The 21,278-nt window shown below is 35.0% G+C and overlaps 1 protein-coding gene across 7 annotated transcripts in view; it reads left to right on the forward strand.

Moving 5' to 3' along the window:
* LOC138692173 (serine-rich adhesin for platelets-like) overlaps positions 1-21,278 on the forward strand; it is a 451,935-nt gene that overhangs the window by 425,348 nt on the left and 5,309 nt on the right. For 6 of the 7 annotated variants that reach the window (XM_069815218.1, XM_069815220.1, XM_069815219.1 and 3 more), the window contains 5 exons: positions 2,207-2,731; positions 5,347-6,165; positions 11,964-12,337; positions 14,846-15,793; positions 18,869-18,951. In XM_069815218.1, the coding sequence (XP_069671319.1) occupies positions 2,207-2,731; positions 5,347-6,165; positions 11,964-12,337; positions 14,846-15,793; positions 18,869-18,951 (2,749 nt within the window). The remainder of the gene's footprint in view (positions 1-2,206; positions 2,732-5,346; positions 6,166-11,963; positions 12,338-14,845; positions 15,794-18,868; positions 18,952-21,278) is intronic. The other variant, XM_069815224.1, reaches the window with a different exon arrangement.

The raw sequence follows: 21,278 nt of genomic DNA on the forward strand, positions 1-21,278 counted from the left end.
TATGATGACAGCTTTCTACATGTTCATAGAGCTCTGTGTTCAATCTTACTTTCTCTCTGTAATATGTTATGATGAGTTATTAATAATTTAAACTTAAATTATCATAATTTTATTGTAATAATGATTGAAATGAAACACATTTGTGAAAAATTTATCTGTATTCATTCCTCACATGTTAGAGAGAAATTAGTTACATTCGTACCTGCATAACTTTTTACCAGTTAAAGACAGATTGGAAAAACTTTTACCGTTACATTTTGTGAAATTGTAATATTATTTGTTGTATCGCATCACTCCATTCCCATTTAAACTTTTTGAATTGAATTCAAGATGGCAACCATCCAGTTGACACACACCTTTGCGCCCAACCTGTTTCCATCATAGTCAGTTTTACCCAGCAAAACTCCTTTATATTGTATTGGGGATGTTAAGCAACCTTTGACTCCTCTGCACATGAAATATTAAGTAGGTTACCGGCAATACATATTTATTCATTGTAGAGTTTCGTAATTTAATAAATTCAATATTTTTTAAGTCATAAAACTACTTATATGTACGATCTTGAAGTTGTACTTACACAAAATGGTTTCTGTTTCCGTATTTTTTTTCTCTCCTCTTGTTTTCAATTTATGTCTATACCAGTACCGGTAACCTATTAAGTTAGATCGTTGGGGACAGAGGTTTCCCTGACTAGAATATCACCTGCTTGCTAGATAGTTTTTCATACTGTTATTTGAAATTCTTATACCATTCACGTCTTTGTACTTCTATCCATTTGGAAGACTCTTATATATTGCTTTCGTTTGTTATCTTGTGAAGTTTTACTTTATCATGCAAAGTTTTACTGTGAATTCCCTTGATTTTACAACATATCTCAATACATCATCTTAAGTCTCATTTATACAGAACCTACAGTATGTATTCTAATCTTAGTGATAGAAAACCTGAATTTATTCTGCTACAACAAAGCATGCAAGCTTTCAGATAGATGGACTGTCTTCACAGTTCGATTCTTGACATCCCTTTGTAAATTTCAAATCGGTACCAAGCTGCCTTCAACTTACCGTTTAATGGTGTAATGCAAATTGTCATGTATTTTGTTTTGATATATGATACTATCATATTAATTAGTCTTGGTTAAAATTATAAAATAGAAACAAAGATATCTTCACTTGGACGTCAAAATGGCATTGTCTGCTTAACACACAAATTCATATTTAGTGGACTTCTATTCAAGATCAAAAACATATACACACACTCACACACACACACACACACACACACACACACACACACACACACACAGGGTGATTTTCCAGGATTTGCCATCACTTACAGAGCTGAGTTCCGAAGACATTCTGAGCAAAAAATGTCATATATACATGTGTCCTAATCGCAATATAGGTACTCAGAGTTACACTAATTTGAAGTTGTTAGTAAAATACCTTTTTTCTTTAGTTTTAAGGGTAAAAGAATATTACAAATAGAGAATGAACTATTCAGAAGTATCATTTCTTTAATTGGCTAGTATTCTGAAGCCAAAAGGTGTTGTTAATTGCTTTGTACAGGTTTTGTGTTTCAATTTTTAACTAAAAATTACATTATTCTTACGCACTTATTACAAAAATTGTTACAAATCATACAACTTTAGGAACTTGAGTCTTTACAGTTTAATTATGTATCCTAATGTACAGCCTTGAAGAATTTACAAGAGTGGTGTGATTTGTAACAATTGTGTGATAAATGCGTAAGAAAAATATAATTTTGTGGTTAAAAATGAAAAAAAAAAAAATAAAATAAATAAATAAATAAAAAATAATCTGTACGAAGCAACTGTGGAATTCACAGCATATTTTTAGCTTCAGAATACTAGCTAATTAAAGAAATGATACTTCTGAATAATTCATTCTTTATCTGTAATATTCTTTTACCCTTAAAACTAAAGAATAATGGTATTTTACAAATATCTTCAGATTAATGTAACTCTGAAAATATTAAGATTAGGACACATGTTTGTATGACATTTTTTGCTCAGAATGTCTTTGGAAGTAAGCTCCGTAAGTCACGGCAAATCCTCGTGAATCACCCTGTATACTTAGAGGGATGTTAAATGTTTGCTTTATGCAATGTTGTGTGCGTGTGCGTGTGGGTGTAATCGAATTATTTATACATAGCAGTATTTTAATACAGTGCCTAATTATTGTAGGTCAAGGTCAAAAGAAAAAGAAAGCTCCGCCACCGCCCCCTGGAGCAGCAGCAGCAGCAGCTACCAAAGATCGACAGCAACAAAACAACATGTCATCCCTATCTCTGTCTTCTACTGAGCAGGACGTTGTTGAGCACCACAACAAGACAACGTCACTAGAGAGACATTTGTCAGGCAAGACCTCTACCACAGTCAGCAATCAGCTTCCAGACAAATGCTCTACTTTGCCAGGAAAGATGAAAATGTCTGGTCATGATTACAAGTCCTCGTCATCACAAGAAGACGAAGACTACAGAATTCCTGAAGTTGAGGAAAATTCTAGCCTTACGAACATGCATAAGGAGCCTTCTTCACTTTCCAAACAAACAAAGGAAGAAGTACATAACGGACCATCTCCTGAAATCGCTATTGAAAAACAAGACACACCTTCCCAAGAGCTTGCAATGTCTCCTGTAGAAACTACACCAGAGGCCCCTGTAGAGCTTGTTCCAAGTCCTAAAGCTGCTGCTAAGAGCATCCCTGAAGGTAAGCTAAAAAAGGATGATAGTAAACTCTCTTCTTGGAAAGGCAATTGGAATTTAGCTGAAGTAAGTCCCCCTATAAGGCATAAAAGTAAGCGTTGTAGTTCATATGCATGTGAAAATTCTACTACAGGGTCTTCTTCCACAACTACAAAACGTAGGCTACAATCCATTTCTCCTAAACCTGCTTTTAGGAATAGGCAGAAAAAAGTTGCCAATAAATCAAAGGTTTGCTCCCCCATTTTGAAGATAAGAACTTTATGTAGCACTTATAATGGTAGTACTCAATCCAAGTGTGTTCTTGAAAGTGATCAAGATGTCTCTACTAGCCATAATTTGTTACTAGATACTAAATCACAAAAACATCCAGATGTGAATTTGAAGATGGAATTGCAATCACAGATCACATCACCTATAAAAACTGTTACACCTGGTACACCTGGTATCAACACAGTGAGACCTCATTCTTACAACACAGCTGCAAACCATTCTTCTTTAATTTTTTCGGAGAAACCTAAAAATTTCGATTCACAAAAATGTGAAAATATTGTTATAAATAACTCAGTGACACGTCCAAATAATTCTGAGATTGCTCTCTGTCCTCCTCTGCAAATTCATTCAGAGAGTCCAGAAAAAATAACGAAGGTTAGGTCATATCATAGTTCAAATGAAATTAATTCTCCAGAGGTAGTGTTAAGAGTGTCTTCTGTACAAGATGGTACTGGTAATAGGAGTAATGCTATCCGTGTACCTAATGATGACACGATTAATGACTATCCTATAAAAAGTTTAAGCAATACTGCCAATCTACCTGTGAACTGTTCTGTAAAAGTTGGTAACAAACCACAAGAAAATGATTCAAAACCTGTTAATCAATCTGAAAATATTTCTTTTTTGAATAAAAATGGCCAAAATTCACAACAAAATCTCAGTAATGTCATCAACAAATGTAATCTCACTCCCTGTGAAACTAGCGACAGTTCACACAGTTCACCAACTGGATCAAAACGAAAGTATGATGGAACGAGTGTAGACAACAGTGTGGAGATGCCGTTGAACTCCGAGAAGAGGGTGAGTCTGTTTTCACCACCACCTGCAGAATTCCTGGTCAATAGGAGGGAATCTATAGATTCCTGGAATAAGTTCCTACAAGATCTGGACAAAATTTTGGAGACTAGGGCTGAGTTTGTCTGAATGGCGAGTTTGACTGACACACTGACTGCTGTGTCTAGATTCCATTCAGATCGTAGATAAATTACAAATTATATATTATTTACCTTTTTGAATTTTTTTTTAAATTAGTTCTCATTGAATTTCTAATAATTTTAAGATGATACTTGTATAATTTTTTAGGTGAGTGAGAGAGAAAGATTATGAAAGATTATGGAAATATGGATCACCAAATTATAAATTGTTTTTAATAACTTTATAACTGGAAAAAAAAAAAATCATAGTAAAATGTTTTTTGAAGATAACTGTTTAAATGAAGAAATTTGACCCTATTTTTATAGAATTTTGATATGCAAACGCAGTTATATTTAGACAAGCAGAATTTAATATGGCATATTTTTGAATTGCCATTAATATTATTGATATTACACATAATAAATTTAGATCCTCTCACAAATAATTGTTCTAATTACTTTTTATCTCATAAATTACGTTCTGAGAAATTGTTAATTATTTGATCTATTATAAAACAGTCTTATAATTCAGTACCGGTAGTACTTACATCTCACATACATCGAAATTCCAAAAGCATATCAATAGTGAAATGATCTAGGTAATCTCTAACTTACAATATAGCAATATAGGTCCGTTATTCAAAAATTAAGAAAATCAATAATGACGTAAAAAATAAAGTAGGTTTATACTTGATAACGAAAGCTTTGCTTGCCCTTTGAAGAAAAAGCAAGATTAATTCATTTTTAGCAAAATGGAGAATTGAAACATGAGTTGCAAGATACAATGCTTTTTGAGAAAGATTGTTAACAGAGAAGATTGATTTTTTTACTCTGAAAGTAAAATTAATCGTTTTTGATCTCACAAAGGAAAAAAAAAAATCACGTATATTAGGTTATGAATTATTTGATAACGATGATGTAAGGTTCCTAATAGTAATCATAGTTCTTGAAATATTTATTAAGATAATATGCAATGAGTTTAATATTTTGTTTAAATTATAGAAACAATGATAAAAATATGGTAAATTTTGAAAAAACATGGTTTGACATTGTTTATACATATTATTGATATTGTTTGAATGAAATGTACCAAATATTTACAAGTTATTTGCTTACAAATAGTTTTCATTACTTAAATGTGTGCTTGTTGTTATAATGGGCTGTAAATAGCTACATTGGTTTGTAGATAATTGCAACATATATTGTAGATTTCCTGTTGTTAATAATTCTTTCAATTGATTTTTTTATTGATATCAGTTCTTAAGTTTACCTATACCTATACCTGTACCTAATATACTTTTTGCTGTTTAATTTTGCCTTTCTTTTTTAAGCACTAACAGTAATTCTATTAATGTTACTAATGCTTGAGCATGCTTTATATCTCCTGCATGTACTTTTTCTGTTGCATGTAATTATAACCTAACCCTAACACCAGATCTTCAGCAAGAATTAACAATACACGCTCCAACTCCCAAACCCCGCACTCGGCATAGACTCAATCAATGTGATGAGAGTAGAAGTGGTGGAGTAGAAGGGGACTCATTGCCTAGGCTGAAACCAGTTCCACCACCGCGACAAGTATCCAGCAACAGCATTCAAAGTAGTGGTGCAGGGAGTGTGAAGAAGAGAGATGGTGACAGTGTGGGTGGGACGTTTGGTGTGGGGTCCACAATACTAATGTTGTCCCAGTCTGGAACTGAATCTGTGAGCAGCGACAGCTGGGAATGGCGTTCTCGGAGTTCTGCTGTGGACTCAGACGATGACCTGAACATTGCTGATAATGAAATGGAGATGTTTGACATGGGTTCAGAAGAATCTGATATTCAGCAGGCTCAAAACAATGTGATGTGCAACATCTCTACCGTCAATAAACGATTATTGGATTCATATGACGACTTCGAGTCTGTGTCTGTTGCTAGTTCTGTATTTGAGTATGACTCGGAGCACGAGAGTTCTGAAGCCTCGTCAACACTGAGACGCCCACCACCTGAGAACATGTTGAAAATTAAGGGGAAAAGAGGTTTGGGTCCATGCAGGGGGGGAAGCCTTCGTGTGGCTGATAAGAATGCAGTGCAAAAGAAGTTCCCACCCATTAGTAGGGGTAGCAGCACCAGTCTCCAGAGCATGGACGAGGTTCCGGCGTTCTTGGAGAGTGGCAGCAACAACAACAGTATGGGACGCTGGACCAATATGGAGTCGCTGATAATGGAGACGCCAGCATCCAAGCAATCATGGGTGTTGGGATATGACTCAGGTGCATGCTTTTACTAACTTATCTCTTAAATTGCCAGAACTCAGTCAACATTATACAAGAGTATGAGCCATGATATCATGATGCCATAAAGATGTCGAAAATCTTTCACTCTCTCTTAAGCTTGTGCTTGACATTGAGGCAAGTAGTTTAATGTCATTCTTCAGCTGATTTTTTTCTCAAATGCCCTATAGCCTACTCAAAGGGTGTTCTGGAAGTGTTGATGAAGAGGAAAATGTCGTTCCTCTGTTGGGGAACAAGCCCACACCCATTTTCTTAATCGTGAATTACTTTACAATCTGGAGTTAATTTTATTTCATTGTCATAATGAATTATGAAAATTACAAAATGGAATTATATTTAAATAGTTAGAAAATAGAGAATTCTAGAAAATATGAAGATTCTAGGTTTTGCAATTTGTGAGATTAAAATTCTTGCAGCTGTTTTCAAGTTCCATCCTCAGTGTTATCACTATATCTTACAGCCTGATCTCGTTCTGTTGACTGTTTTGAATAGACAAGAGTGACTGACCTGACAGAGGAGACAAACCACCTGAGATATAATGATACGACCCTGAAGATGGAACTTCTAGTTCTCAATGTCGGATAAATTAAGTCACACACTTATAATCCCCAAAATTATCTTCACAACATAATGGCCCGGTTTCTTCAACCTTTGTTAAATTATAACAGTGTGTTATTCCATTTTAACTGTAAACTTAACAGTTGAAGCATTTCTTCAAATACTGTTAGTACTAACAGGCTGTTAAAACCTATGTTAATTTAACTGCCCAATTTCATGTAGTTAAATCATTTAACTCTCTGTTAGCATAGAAGTATCCAATATGGCTGGTGTGTTAGATGCTGAACTTATATATCTGGATTATTTAGAAAATGATATCCATGAATACATAAACAGAGGGGATGATTTCTGTGATTTGACAGAACAGACGTTCATACAAAGGTATAGGCTATTTTCTGCCAAGCCTCACTTTGCGCTTTCAACTTAGATCCGTTTGTTTGTTTATTCTCATTAATTGGTTTATACTGCGAAATAATTTCCAGCAGAAGGTTTCTTTCGAATGAAGAGAAATTAGTCCCAAGAATAGAAAGACTTCTATCCTCTCTGAATCAAACAACGGAAACAAGCGAGAATCGCAATTGTCAGAGTTCAGAAAACAGAATTGAGCCTATACTTGGTTACAGGTTATGGTTCAACTCTAGAATCTCTGGTCCTAACAGAGAGTTAACAAACAGAATGTTAAAATGTGAAATGTAAAGTTGAAGAAACGCAATATTTTTAACAGCAATTCATACTTGTAACTTACAGTTAATTAACACTATGTTAGGTGCATTTTAACAAAGGTTGAAGAAACCAGGCCTATATCTGTAAAAACTGAATTTCAGAGTTTCAGAAAGTATTGAACCTAAGTAGGTAATAAAAGATATTTGGAAATTCTACATATTTTTTTGTAGACCTTAATGTCTGAATTTTTAATTACACATTCTAGTATTATCTCCCTAGAATATTTTGGTAGAAATGAAGAGGGAGTAAATATACTAATAGCAAAGATATAGGCCTAAATCAAATTTCTCACGGTCTTTTGTAATGGTACTTTGAAACAATACTGGTAAAATGAAGAGGTGTGGAGAGATGGCTCTCTTTGCAGAGAGAATGATGTTTGCATTTGTAACTGAGTTCTGGCAAGTGAATTGTGATTTGTTGCTCTTTCTAGTTGCTTCTTATGTATATTAGTTTCATAACATTGCTGCTTTACTAATATGTACATAAAATGATTTCTTCATGGCTCTGTATAATTTCATAATTATTCAGGTGAAAGTACTGAGAAATGTAGAACAAAATTAATTTAATTCCTAGCAGTTCCTTCAGTATTTCTGTATTTTATATCTTGTGCCATATACTTTACCTATTGGAAGGGAACATGTTTGCTTTCAGAAGGGAAAAGTATCTCATTAATAATTTCATATACAATTAAGTTTATTTATTTAGATATCTATACTAATAATAAATCTGTAAGCGAAATTTTTCTGGTAATTTTCGCTTTTCCAAAAATAATTGGTGTTAACATATATAATTAATCATCCTGAAACCGAAAATCGCTTTTTTGAAATTTTTGTATGTATGTATGTATGTATGTATGTCTGGATGTTTGTTACCTTTTCACGCGATAATGGCTGAACGGATTTCGATGAAAATTGGAACATAAATTAAGTTCGTTGTAACTTAGACTTTAGGCTATATGGCATTCAAAATACTTTATTTAAAAGGAGGGTTAGAAGGGGGCCTGAATTAATTAAACCGAAATATCTCGCTTATTATTGATTTTTGTGAAAAATATTACATAACAAAAGTTTCTTTAAAAATGATTTCCGATACGTTTTGTCCCAGGCAAAATTTTGATAGGACTGATATTTAAGTCTGTCTGTCTGTCTGTCTGGATGTTTGTTACCTTTTCACGTGATAATGGCTGAACGGATTTCGATGAAAATTGGGATATAAATTAAGTTCGTTGTAACTTAGATTTTAGGCTATATAGCATTCAAAATACTTTATTTAAAAGGAGGGTTATAAGGGGGCCTAAATTAATTAAACCGAAATATCTCGCTTATTATTGATTTTTGTGAAAAATGTTGCATAACAAAAGTTTTTTTAAAAATGATAAGTTTTATCCCAGGCAAAATTTTGATAGTACTGATATTTAAGGATATACAAGAGTTTTAAAATAACAATACATTTCCACCGCCGCCTCAGATTAATGTCGTTCTGTAACTTCTATGTGTAAAATATTAAATTTTTTAGTAGTAAGAAAAACTAATTTATTCATTCTATTGCAGTAGTGCATAGATCGTGAATTCTTACATTTTCGAAAGAAAGAATTATAATTAAGTTATATATAGTAGATTGTATTATTTGCTGCATCACTATTTAAGTTATTTAATAGAGCAAAAATCTGCAAATCGATATGTGACATAGGAGTTATTGCAGGAACGACGACGATGGCTACAATGAAATCAAAACAAATGACTCCGTCTATTTAAGGCGGCCTTGACGTTTATCAATATTAATATACAGAGAATATTTTGTGTGTTTGTATGAAGTAATCTCAGAAGCTAATTAACCTTCACTATTTGAAATTTGTAGTTTCTCTAGATGGATGTAATGCTAGAAATGAGGACTGAGGTAGATGAAAAGAAATCTGTACGCACAGAAAACTTGATATTCTGTCGAAATATTGTATAACTTGATTATTGCAACTTTATTTGATCCTCATAAAATACTCTAATTTTATACACTCAATTTACCATAGAGATCACTGGAGCTGAGTTATTTTAAAAGGTGTCGTGAAATGGCGTTCCTGCGCTCATAATTTACCCATATTCGTTTCCTGTGTTTCTTAAAATAACTTAATATTTATGTAGGGTACCTCATTTATTATTTGCATAAACAATGATATACAACCAAGCAAGTTGGCTCAGGCGGTAGCATTTGAGACACACGCATTCGGGGGTCCTGGGATCAAACCCCGTGGCCGACCAATCTGACTGAGATTTTTCATGATTTCTCTTAGTCATAAAGGCAAATGCCGGATTGGAAAGATACATGCCATTATTCATCACCGCCTCAATTACCAATACCAAAAACATTAATCAAAATCTATAATAATCAGTTACATGAACACAAGCCATCTACAACACACAATAGAAACAGGAACTCAACAAGAGTAAAAACGGCCTGCTGATATACCCACACATTCTAAACACGCGACATGACATCAGATGTTAAGGCGTGAATAAAATAAACTTAACAAAAAAAAGATGCATAGTAAGGTTAACATAAAAATGATCTTCGTACACAATCAACTCTATTAATTTGGAGTGATTTATTAAAGGATGCATTCAAGACTAATTTAGAAAAATGTTAAACGAATTATATTTGCACCAAATGAGTGGTCTCTGGACCAAAATGATAGCATTTTAATTATTTAAATACACTTTAAATTAAATACCATATTAAACGATTTATTCTTCTATCAAACACGAATGTTCCCTGGACCCAATGTTCTATAATCACGTAAATACAGTACAGTACTGGTATGTGTTCATTGTTAAGATGTTACCGGTTTTGAAATTTCTGGACATTCGAAGCTGCCCATTCATGTTTTCGCACGTGCTGGCTTCAGTAAATCCAGTTATGCGCCAGTGGGAGAATCAATTCAGAGAGAGGAGAGAAGTATGTGCAGAGGGAAGAAACAGAACATTTTAAACAATGAGGATCCAGGTCGAAAGCTGTGACTGCACTGAATACAGCTATCCTAACACCCTTCCAAACTGAAAATGTTTTGACAGTAGACTCAACCTGATATGACGAGAAGGTTGCCAATTGGTTTTTGAATTCCAATGAGTGGAAGAAAGGGGAAGCGTGTTTCTAACTGCCCCCCTCTTTTTTATTAATAATCACATGTTGTTAATATTAATGCTATTTCAGATGCAATTAAATGCCATTTCAATTATACGATTTTCACACTTATACTTTTTTTTTCTTCAGAACCCCATAAAAACTTGTAAATGAAATTTTACTGTGCGTACTTGTATTTTAAACAGTAGAATATCTCTGAACAATAATAGAAATTGAATAGATTCGTTCATGAACCACTGTGCCTAATCCCCCATTTCACTTTTCACCTCGTGCTTAGTCCATATAAATTCGGATGGGCACTATTCCAAAAGAAGAAACATAGGTCTATATAATTGCAAAGAATTACAACTGAAACATTTCCACACTTGCACATGCGTGCGATTTAAGACTTTGATGCTGTTTAACATGATGCTTGACTCTTTAGTTTTTGCAAATTGTCGCAGCTATAGAAAAATCCATTTCGGATTTATTGTTCTATCTACATAGAAGGCAAAGGAAAGATGAAACTATTTTTTTTAGTCAGTCACCTAGTTTGGGACTGGAGAATGGCGACAGATACAATAGGTTTCCTTCTACCTGCTCAAAAGTTAGAAATTCATAAAGTAAAGCAAATAATTCATAATTAAATGGTCTGTGTTAAAAATTTACATGGAAATAATGAACACTTTATAAAGTTTTGACTATTTGGGTGTTGAACTATGACTCCAAAACTGTACCCACCAACATATATTTAAAAATAAATAAATAAAATAAAAAGATGAAGCATAAATGAAAGTACGTAGACTGCTGGTTGCTTAAACCATAGAAAATGAAGTACGAAATGAGCTAAATATGACAGATGTTGTAAATATAATTACAGAGTACACAATAAAATTGAATTAACAGTTTATTGAAAATGGAGCTGCAATGGATTTCATTTTCAATATACAATTAGAACTGAGAGAAAATTTGAATGTTAACATATCGAAAAACTGGGTAGAACTTTGTCAAGTTGAATCAGGCCTAACAATAATTTTATAATAATTGTAGTAAATATACCATCCAATATTTTTGTACCATCAAATGCATAAAACATAAGAAATTCCTGTCTGCAAGTGATAAAGAAATATTTGCTATAACTTTGGCTGTGAATAAGAAAGCATAATTCTAAAAGTTAGCAATTCCACTCTAAGATGTTAATTCTTTGATCAGAATAGAGTCTTAAAATATTTTGCATGACATAAAAGAACTGTAGTGACAAATGTAGGAGCAGGATTATTATATCAAGTTACAGAATTAAAATAGTCCAGTACTTAATCAGCATAATATCCTTGTTTGAAGTATGACTTCCAGCTTTTACTAATTTCTTTTCTTCTCTTGGACAGAAACTGAGGAGATCGGGATTGCAGAAGCTGTCGATCAGGTAGAGGAGGCTTTCAGGAGTGTAACAGCAGAATTGGAGGCTGCAAGTGAGCAGGATGAGGACGTGAATGTCTTGATTCCTCCTCCTGTCACAGCCATTGATGAGGTTGAGAAACTGAACTCGCTGCCTAGTGAAGACCTTAACATTCTGCCACCTCCTCCTCTGTCTGCCACAAAGCAGGACGAGAATATAGAAGCTATCCCTCCACCACCTTCCTCCGCAGAAGACATGGCTGTGGACTGGGAGTATCAACTTCCAGCCCCCCCATCAGCATTTAGGGACTCGAATTCCCCTACATTCACAGAAGGAGGAACAGTTATGTTGGCAGATACGCAGGTATGATATGCTTTACGTTACGGTAGTTTGTTCATGGTTTTATATCAGTGAAACGTGTACTGTCCGTGTCTCGCTTCCTGAGGTGTTTCTTTGCGGGGTGAGACGCAGAGAGGGAGAGTGAGAAGTCCTGTGCAGTTAGTAGTCTACTACCCTACATTCAATACATTGGCCTTTTCAGGTTTACTTTCGTCAACTATGGAGCAAGATCAGCCAAGTGAATGTATAAGCTGTCCCCTCACAAAACAAATTATGTCCTCATCAATTCCTGTAACTAAATACTAATGCCAGTGGTAGACTACAATCTACTCGAGATTATTGACCTAATCGCGATCATGATTGTCATGTGTACACATCTGTAAACTCTTTCCTCTATGGCAGTGTTTCTCAAACTTTTTCCACTGCGAAACCCCTTTTAACCTAAAATGTAACTGCAAAACTCTTGTAATATTTCTTTAGTATTCAATAATTAACAGACAAGTGAGAGCTAGTATCTCAATAATTCTGTTCAATGGGACGAATGTGTTTGCTTTTAAGCCTGCAATCTGGTTTTATGGTGAAAAGTTGTAGTCTCATTTCTACTTCTGCATTTTGTGTGTTTCGGTATTTTGTTTTAGTGGACATATACACAAAGAATCCAGTGATGACAGTTATAAGTATTATTTTCCGTTTTAGACGTTCAAAAATAAGAATATTACGCATATTATTGGGATATTATTATTATTATTATTATTATTATTATTATTGTTATCATCATCATCATCATAATCATCATCATCATCGGTGGTTTCATGTTATTATTGATTTATATTTTCGTAGCATTTATATATTTTTATAGTACCCTCTAAGTATAAAATAGCCACCAGCGCAGCTCAGTCAGCTAAGGCGCTTGCCTACCGATCCAGAGTTGCACTCCTGCTTGGTGTGATTACGTGGTCGGGTTTTTCCGAGGTTTTTCCCAACCATAATGTGAATGTCAGGTAATCTATGGCGAATCCCCGGCTTTATCTTGCCAAATACAATTTTGCTATCACCAATCCCATCAACGCAAAATAACCTAGTAGTTGATACAGTGTCGTTAAATAACTAAGTTAAAAAAAAAGTATAAAATAAAATTTAGAATATAAAAATTGGAAATTTATCTTTTGAACAAGTGGAGAAATTCAAATATCTGGGAGCAACAGTAACAAATATAAATGATACTCGGGAAGAAATTAAACACAGAATAAATATGGGAAATGCCTGTTATTATTCGGTTGAGAAACTTTTATCATCCAGTCTGCTGTCAAAAAATCTGAAAGTTAGAATTTATAAAACAGTTATATTACCGGTTGTTCTTTATGGTTGTGAAACTTGGACTCTCAATTTGAGAGAGGAACAGAGATTAAGGGTGTTTGAGAATAAGGTGCTTAGGAAAATATTTGGGGCTAAGAGGGGTGAAGTTACAGGAGAATGGAGAAAGTTACACAACGCAGAACTGCACGCATTGTATTCTTTACCTGACATAATTAGGAACATTAAATCCAGACGTTTGAGATGGGCAGGGCATGTAGCACGTATGGGCGAATCCAGAAATGCATATAGAGTGTTAGTTGGGAGGCCGGAGGGAAAAAGACCTTTAGGGAGGCCGAGACGTAGATGGGAAGATAATATTAAAATGGATTTGAGGGGGGTGAGATATGATGATAGAGACTGGATTAATCTTGCACAGGATAGGGACCAATGGTGGGCTTATGTGAAGGTGACAATGAACCTCCGGGTTCCTTAAAAGCCAGTAAGTAAGTAATAGGGCTCATGGAACCCCGGCAACATACTTTGAGAAACGTTGCTCTATGGTAATTCAGCAGTTATCCAGACTGAATGAAGAATGTCCTAGTGTGCACATATATTTTCGGAAATCGCCATGAGAGATAATAGCGACATTGGTAATCACGATTAGAGTCTCCAGTATTATAACAGTAAAGACTCCTGGAATGGCATAGAATAATGTTTTCAGAACATGTAATATGCTACTGTGCCGCATGCTGCAGCTTCTGTGACAGTCCGAGCAGACCTAAAAGGCGTGGCTATAAGCAGTAGGGAGTTCTTGGCTCAGGAAGTGAGACACGGGCAGTTTACAACGAAACTTTCCTCTTTTTATAGAATTCCTCCTTTTGTTATATTTGTTGGTAGTAATTACTGCAATTTACATATTTCCTTTTACAATATCAACTCTTGTTTTTTCTTGCTTCAGTAACATTTTACATAATTCATTACTATTAACATAATAATTGCATTGATAATAATCATCATCATCATCATCATCATTTATTTTGTATACCTACATCAATCAGAGTCTTATATAATTGGAATGCAGTTTGGGATATGAACTACGAAGGTAAAAAATATATTTTTTGGGGATATTCAAGCAAAAAAGATTGAATACCATTGTCATATACTATAAATGATAGCTTCTATATATCATCGTTGAATTAATACTGTAGAATTTGAGAATATCTTTTTGTTATCTAGGTGTTTCAGGAGCCGAGCTTGTCCCCTGAGCCACAGCCACAGAATGATCCTATGGTTATGCATCTCAGCAGAGCTGTGCATAGGAATGAGGTGACTCGCACCAACCCTCTGTTTGACCCTCGTCAGTGTGAAGAGGACCCCAAACAGTCGACTGGAGTATGTGAAGTTGGCATGGAGGAGTTCAGCAACGAAACAAAATCCCTAGAAAGCAGAGACACGTCAAACAGAAAGGGTGGAGATCTTGCCAACTTCACCATTACAGCATACCAAAGACCCCGTGAAACGGACGAAATATTCAATGAGGATAGTGATGATGATAGAACTCGTTCTGCACTGAACTCGGTGAAGAAGCCAATAACAACACAGACTCACAGATATGGTTCTTCTAATTCATTGAATAACAATGCGGTGCATAACACAGCTGCCAATTTATCTAGAACAAATTCTTTCAATAATAATAATAATATCACGTTTAAGCCTCCTGCTCCAGTAGCGACCTCTGTTAAGAGATCTACGTCATATATATCGCTTATTGCTAACACTACCTCACAGCCTGGAAAGAGTTTGCAGTCTGGGCCAGTATACACTAGTAGAACTAAATCTGTTGGGAATCTGGCAGTAGAGGAGCAAGGAGACAGAAATGTCGAGAGAACGCACGAGAACTGGGGCCTCAGGAAGACGAGTAGTGAATTCAACGTGAGTCAGGATACACCAGCAGAACGTCAGGAAGAGTTCGAGACACCTCAGACCAAAGCAGAAGAACCAAGAGGCTCACAGCAAGGAATTGTAATAACAGCAGAAGAAAGAGCAAGACTGCTAGCACTACAGGAACAGTTCCTTCAGTTGCAAGAGCAACTCCTGCAGAACTCTAGCCTCCTGCAGCAGCAACAGCAGCAACCCCATGCCTCACAGACTCCTAATGCAGATACACCTCTACAGTCACTACAGGTAAGAGTTTTTTTTTTTTTCCAGTCAGTCTCCATAGCATTTAAGTTATGTAAGGATATTGTTGAAACAATAGAATAACCTCTTTATCATCATTTGTTAGTTCTTGTGACCTTTCGTGGACTCTGATTTTACAGCTTTAAGAGCAAGGTGAAGTTCAGTGAGCTACATAAAGTGGTCTATGACATTCTCAACGACACTCAGCGGCAAGTGAGCCTGGCGTCAGCGCATGTCATTCGCGGTGAATGGGGTTCGCTACAGTTGCTAGAGTCGGCTATTAAAATTACAGCATTCGTATTGTTTACTAATCTTGACTACAGAAGGTGTTGAAAATGATGTCCCCCTGCTGCAACACATTCCTGACATCTCCGAAGGAAATTGGCATGTACACATGCAAGTTCGTCTTCTGTAATTTTCCTGATTTCTCGTACAATACTGTCTTTTAACTCACGGATTGTCTTTGCGTACTTTATTTTTTAGATTTCCCCATAAATAAAAATACAGGCCGACAAATCAGGGGACCTGGAGGGCCATAATCCTCTACTAATAACCTTGTCCTCGAATATTTCGCTTATCAAATTCAATGTTTCGGCTGCTGTATGTGCAGTTGCTGAATCTTGCTGGAAATAAGCACTCTGACACTCGATATCGGTTAACTGTTCAAAAAAATGCATTGAGTATTTGTGTTCTGTATCTGTCACCATTGATTGTATCATCAAAAAATATAGGGCCTATAATCCTATATGCAGTTATAGCGCACCATATGCCAACCTTCTCATCATGTAAAGGAGTTTCATGAATGAGATGAGGATTATCTGTACTTCAGTATCTATTGTTTTGTGTTATAACATGGCCATGTAAGTGAAACCATGCTTCATCTGTGAAAATAATTACTGTAGGATCCACAACGCCATCGGCAATACTTTGTAAAACCCAGTTACAAAAATTCACACGACTCACATTATCTCTAGGCTGTAATTCATGCACTATTGTCACTCTGTAGGGCTTCAATTTAAGCATTTTAGGGCTCTAAATGCTGTGGTTTTCGAAACACCCATTTCTTGTGAGAGACGGAGGAGAGATTTTCGAGGAGAATGTTCTAACCTTTCTCCCATCTCATCGAGTTTTCCCTCAGTAAGTACATTTGGGTTTCTCTTTCCACGTTGATTCAGAACTGACCCCGTTTCTCTAAACTTTTTTAACGAGGTTTAATGTAGTCGTCCTATGTGGAATGGGAACACCAGAAAATTGCGTTGCAAAACGTCGTCGCACTGTTCCACAATTATTCTTCGTTATCAAATAACACTGGACAAGATAAATCCTTTGTTGTAATGTAAACTTTTGTGGTGCCATATTAAGCCACAATCTTCAATTTTCAACTAAAACATATGTACATCAATACAAACATCAACAGAGCTCTTAGGCAACTGAACAGCAAGCAGCTATCAGTTGCAATGTGGTAATGTGCAGTGTCCTTGAAGGCAGGGACAGAGAGAGAAAAACTGTAGTGAACCCCATTCACTGGGTATGACAAGTGTTGATGCTGAGCCCACTTGCCGCCGAGTGTCATAGAGAATATCACAGACTGCTCTATATTTATTTACTGTTCTTGCTGACTGTGATCCATGTATCTTCAGACGATGTACACTTACTTAGCTGTATTATTATTATTATTATTATTATTATTATCATTATTATTATTATTATTATTTATGTTACCGGTACTGGTATTGTGCCTTTTACATGGTTTTTATATAATAAGTAGGGGTGGTGATTTTTTAGCAATTTGAAATTAGAAATGTAGCATTTTGTACCATTTCGAAGGGAAACACGGACTCTTAGTTAAGATAGGCCAAAACTATTGAAAATATCCATGTGGAATTAAAATCGTACTTACATAGAGATGTTCATGAATCAGCGACATCAGTGAAAGAAATCATAGAACACACATGAGGTTTTTCATTTTTTCTTTCACATTTTCATTTGAAGAAAAGTGTAAGAATTCCAACACATTTGTGGGTAACAATCATCGAACTTATCTTTTGATAACAGTACATAATGTTGACATTTCGTCTGTCAGCTTATGTGCAGAAGCAAAAGAGAAGTCCTCTAACTGAATGATTCACTTACTAATTGAGATGGAAATTTGGCTCATAAACTTAGCCTGACAGTATCAGTGTGCTTAAAAACAATTACATTCTTTATAAAAAATATTTAGGAGGATGAAATACTTTTCACTAAATTCTTATCCAAAGATTGAAAGAAATTTTAAAGCAGATAAATATTTCCAACATATTCTGCAGATTGAAATTTTTCATTCTTCTTGAATGTAAAAGAGCCATTTTAAAAATAAATTTAAATTCATATAAGATAAATTTTATTTGAAAAATGGTCGGTTTTGCATTTATATCGTATTTTAATACGCACAAATTTCGCTTTTTATCGCATAATTAAAATTCAATAAAAAGTTATATATAGGTGGCGAAAAATGAAAATACAAAAACACAGGCCCTTACATTCGTTTCACATTTTATCACTCTTGCAAAAAACTTGCACCCCTAACAGTAGCTTCACTAGTAATGTCACTAATTTACCACTGTCCATAAACTTGCTGACAATGTTGGCTGTACACTTAAGACCTCCGTCTGCATCTCATGTTCCAGCAGATACCATAGTTTTCATATGTTTTAAGATTATTTGGTGAATTTTCTTTAGTACTGTTCCGATTTATTAGTATTATTATTATTATTATTATTATTATTATTATTATTATTATTATTATTATTATTATTATTATTTCGTTATCATCATTATTTTCATTATCAAGAATTTTTCGTGTATTCATGATTTTACACAGTCTAAACATTTTACTTTTTTCCTTCAGAAATCTTTATGGATAAACTGGAAATTTATTTGTCATTGTTGTCATACTTTGTTGTACCGGTACATATAATGTTGCTGAACTTACATTTATATAAAAATGAGCGTACTGGAACAATTACATTTAGTGCATATAAATATAAGGATATATAGTTATGTTTCCATAACGTATCTTTCACTATGTCATGAATTTTCCAGGTCCTGAGAAGTATTCTGCCACAGTTACATCAAACAAAGGCGCCCAGTCAGCAACAGAGTTCAGAAAGTTCTGTTCCCCTCAGGTATTACCAACAGTTTCATTAATAAGAAACACATGTTTATTGAATGTGTTTCTTGAATACTGACCAGTTGAGAGGACAGTTTTTCGAAAATGATTTGACATTTGGAAGTTAGATTGATGAGCATAAAAATAATTAACAAAATTAGTACTGATATTTTCCAGTTAATGAAGGTGGCATTCTTTACTAGGACGCATTTGAGGCCTTTTATAATCACATTAATTGCGATCTTTATTGCCATCAGTTAAAATATGGGTAAGAAATGTGAATTGTGTTTCAAAATATATCTATTAATGTCGCTAGTTAATCAAGTTACATCTCTTACAGCCTATTTAAGATGAAGATTAGAATATAATAATTTTTTTCTCTACCATAGGAAAAAAGCAATGTATCATGTTTGAAAAGTACACCATACCTAAGTTAACTAAAGAGCTATAATTTCTCACTCATTTGATTAGACCTATACATAGATCTTGTTAGAGCTTTGCAGAGTAATAGTCTGCAACTTGGAAGATGTACTGTACAGTGGTGGAAAAAACGATAGTCTACTTTGAAATTATTAAATTCTAACGCACTGTTCACATGAGCTATGGCAAATTGCACTAAGATGACTATATGAGTTCCTATAAATCCTGTCACTATTAGTTTAGAGTACATTGATTCGTATGTACGTGCACGTGTGTTTTTTTTTTTGTCACATGACTACTTACGTATTAGTTATATTGATATTGAAAATACTGAACAAGAAACTTATATACCAGGTTATTCAAAAGTATGTTATATTTTGATGTCCCCACAACCTTTTCAGAATTAAGATATACACAAAACAAGAACACACTGACTGTATTCAGCTGGGACAGCCCTGAGGTAGAGATAGCACTGAAATAGTGACCACATCGAAGGCCTTTGTTGACCAACAGCGCTAAAATAGCAAAAATTTTTTGGCTTCAGGCCAGATAGGCAACCATCCATGGTGTCATATATTCTGGAATAGACGGAACAATTGTGTGTTTCTTTGTAAACTCGGCAGACGTTTTGGAATATGGTCGTTCAGCCCCTCACAGCTGCTGTAACTCAGCAAAAATAAATAGCTGCATTAGCCTGATCTGGCTGAACACAGCCCCTGTTACTCATAAAGATATGGAGTTTATTGGATTCAGTTTAAATGTTGAATATGTCGCAAATTTTTTCTTCAACAAGCAACAGTCTTTCTTCTATGTTGTGAACAGCATTCACTAATAGATCTGGTGAAATATCTTCAATTTGTTGTGAAATTGCATATATTAATTCGAAATTTTCTCGGACTTCCAGCCAGGTCATAAGTAGGTGATCCACCGACGTTTCGAGGATGTTCATCTTTTAACCCTGAAGATGAGGAAGATGAACATCCTCGAAACGTCGGTGGATCACCAACTTATGACCTGGCTGGAAGCCCGAGAAAATTTTGAATTATCACGTCGCCAGGAAAGCTTCAGTAGTTACATATATTAGTTCGTCGGTAGTCATAGGATTAGTTAAACTCGGTCTTTTAAATAATCCCACAGCCAAAAATCTGCTGGATTGATATCCTTTAAAGAGGTGGAAAAATTCATATATCTTGGAGCAACAGCGACAAATACAAATAACACTTGAGAGGAAATTAAATGCAGAATGAATATGGAAAATGCCTGTTATTATTCCGTTGAAAAGCTTTTGTCATCCAGTCTCCTTTCAAAAATGCTGAAAGTTAGAATTTATGAAGCAGTTATATTACCAGTAGTTCTGTATGATTGTGAAACTTGGACTCTCACTTTGAGAGAGGAACCAGAGGCTAAGGGTGTTTGAGAATAAGATGCTTGGGAAAATATTTGGGGCTAAGAAGTTAGAGGACAATGGAGAAAGTTACACAAAGTAGAACTGCACGCATTGTATTCTTCATCTGACATAATTAGGAACATTAAATCCAGAATTTGAGATGGGCAAGGCATGTAGCATGTATGGGCGAATCCAAAAATGCATATAGAGTGTTAGTTGGAAGGCCTGAGGGGAAAAAGACCTTTGGGGAGGCCGAGGCATAGATGGGAGGATAATATTGAGGTAGGTGGGATATGATTGTAGGGACTGGATTAATCTTGCTCAGGATAGGGCCCAATGGTGGACTTACGTGAGGGCAGCAATGAATCTCCGGGTTCTCTAAAAGCCATTTGTAAGTAAGTAAATACAGTATATACCGTGTGTGTGCGTGCATACGATAAATCGCGTGAATCTTTGCGTATTATAGTAATGTTGGAAATATTGAGTAAAACATTCGCAATACACAAAAGAAATGACATTGAATTAGATTAAAGAAC

This window comes from Periplaneta americana, chromosome 16, assembly GCF_040183065.1.
Source record: "Periplaneta americana isolate PAMFEO1 chromosome 16, P.americana_PAMFEO1_priV1, whole genome shotgun sequence".
Taxonomy (NCBI): Eukaryota; Metazoa; Arthropoda; class Insecta; order Blattodea; family Blattidae; genus Periplaneta; species Periplaneta americana.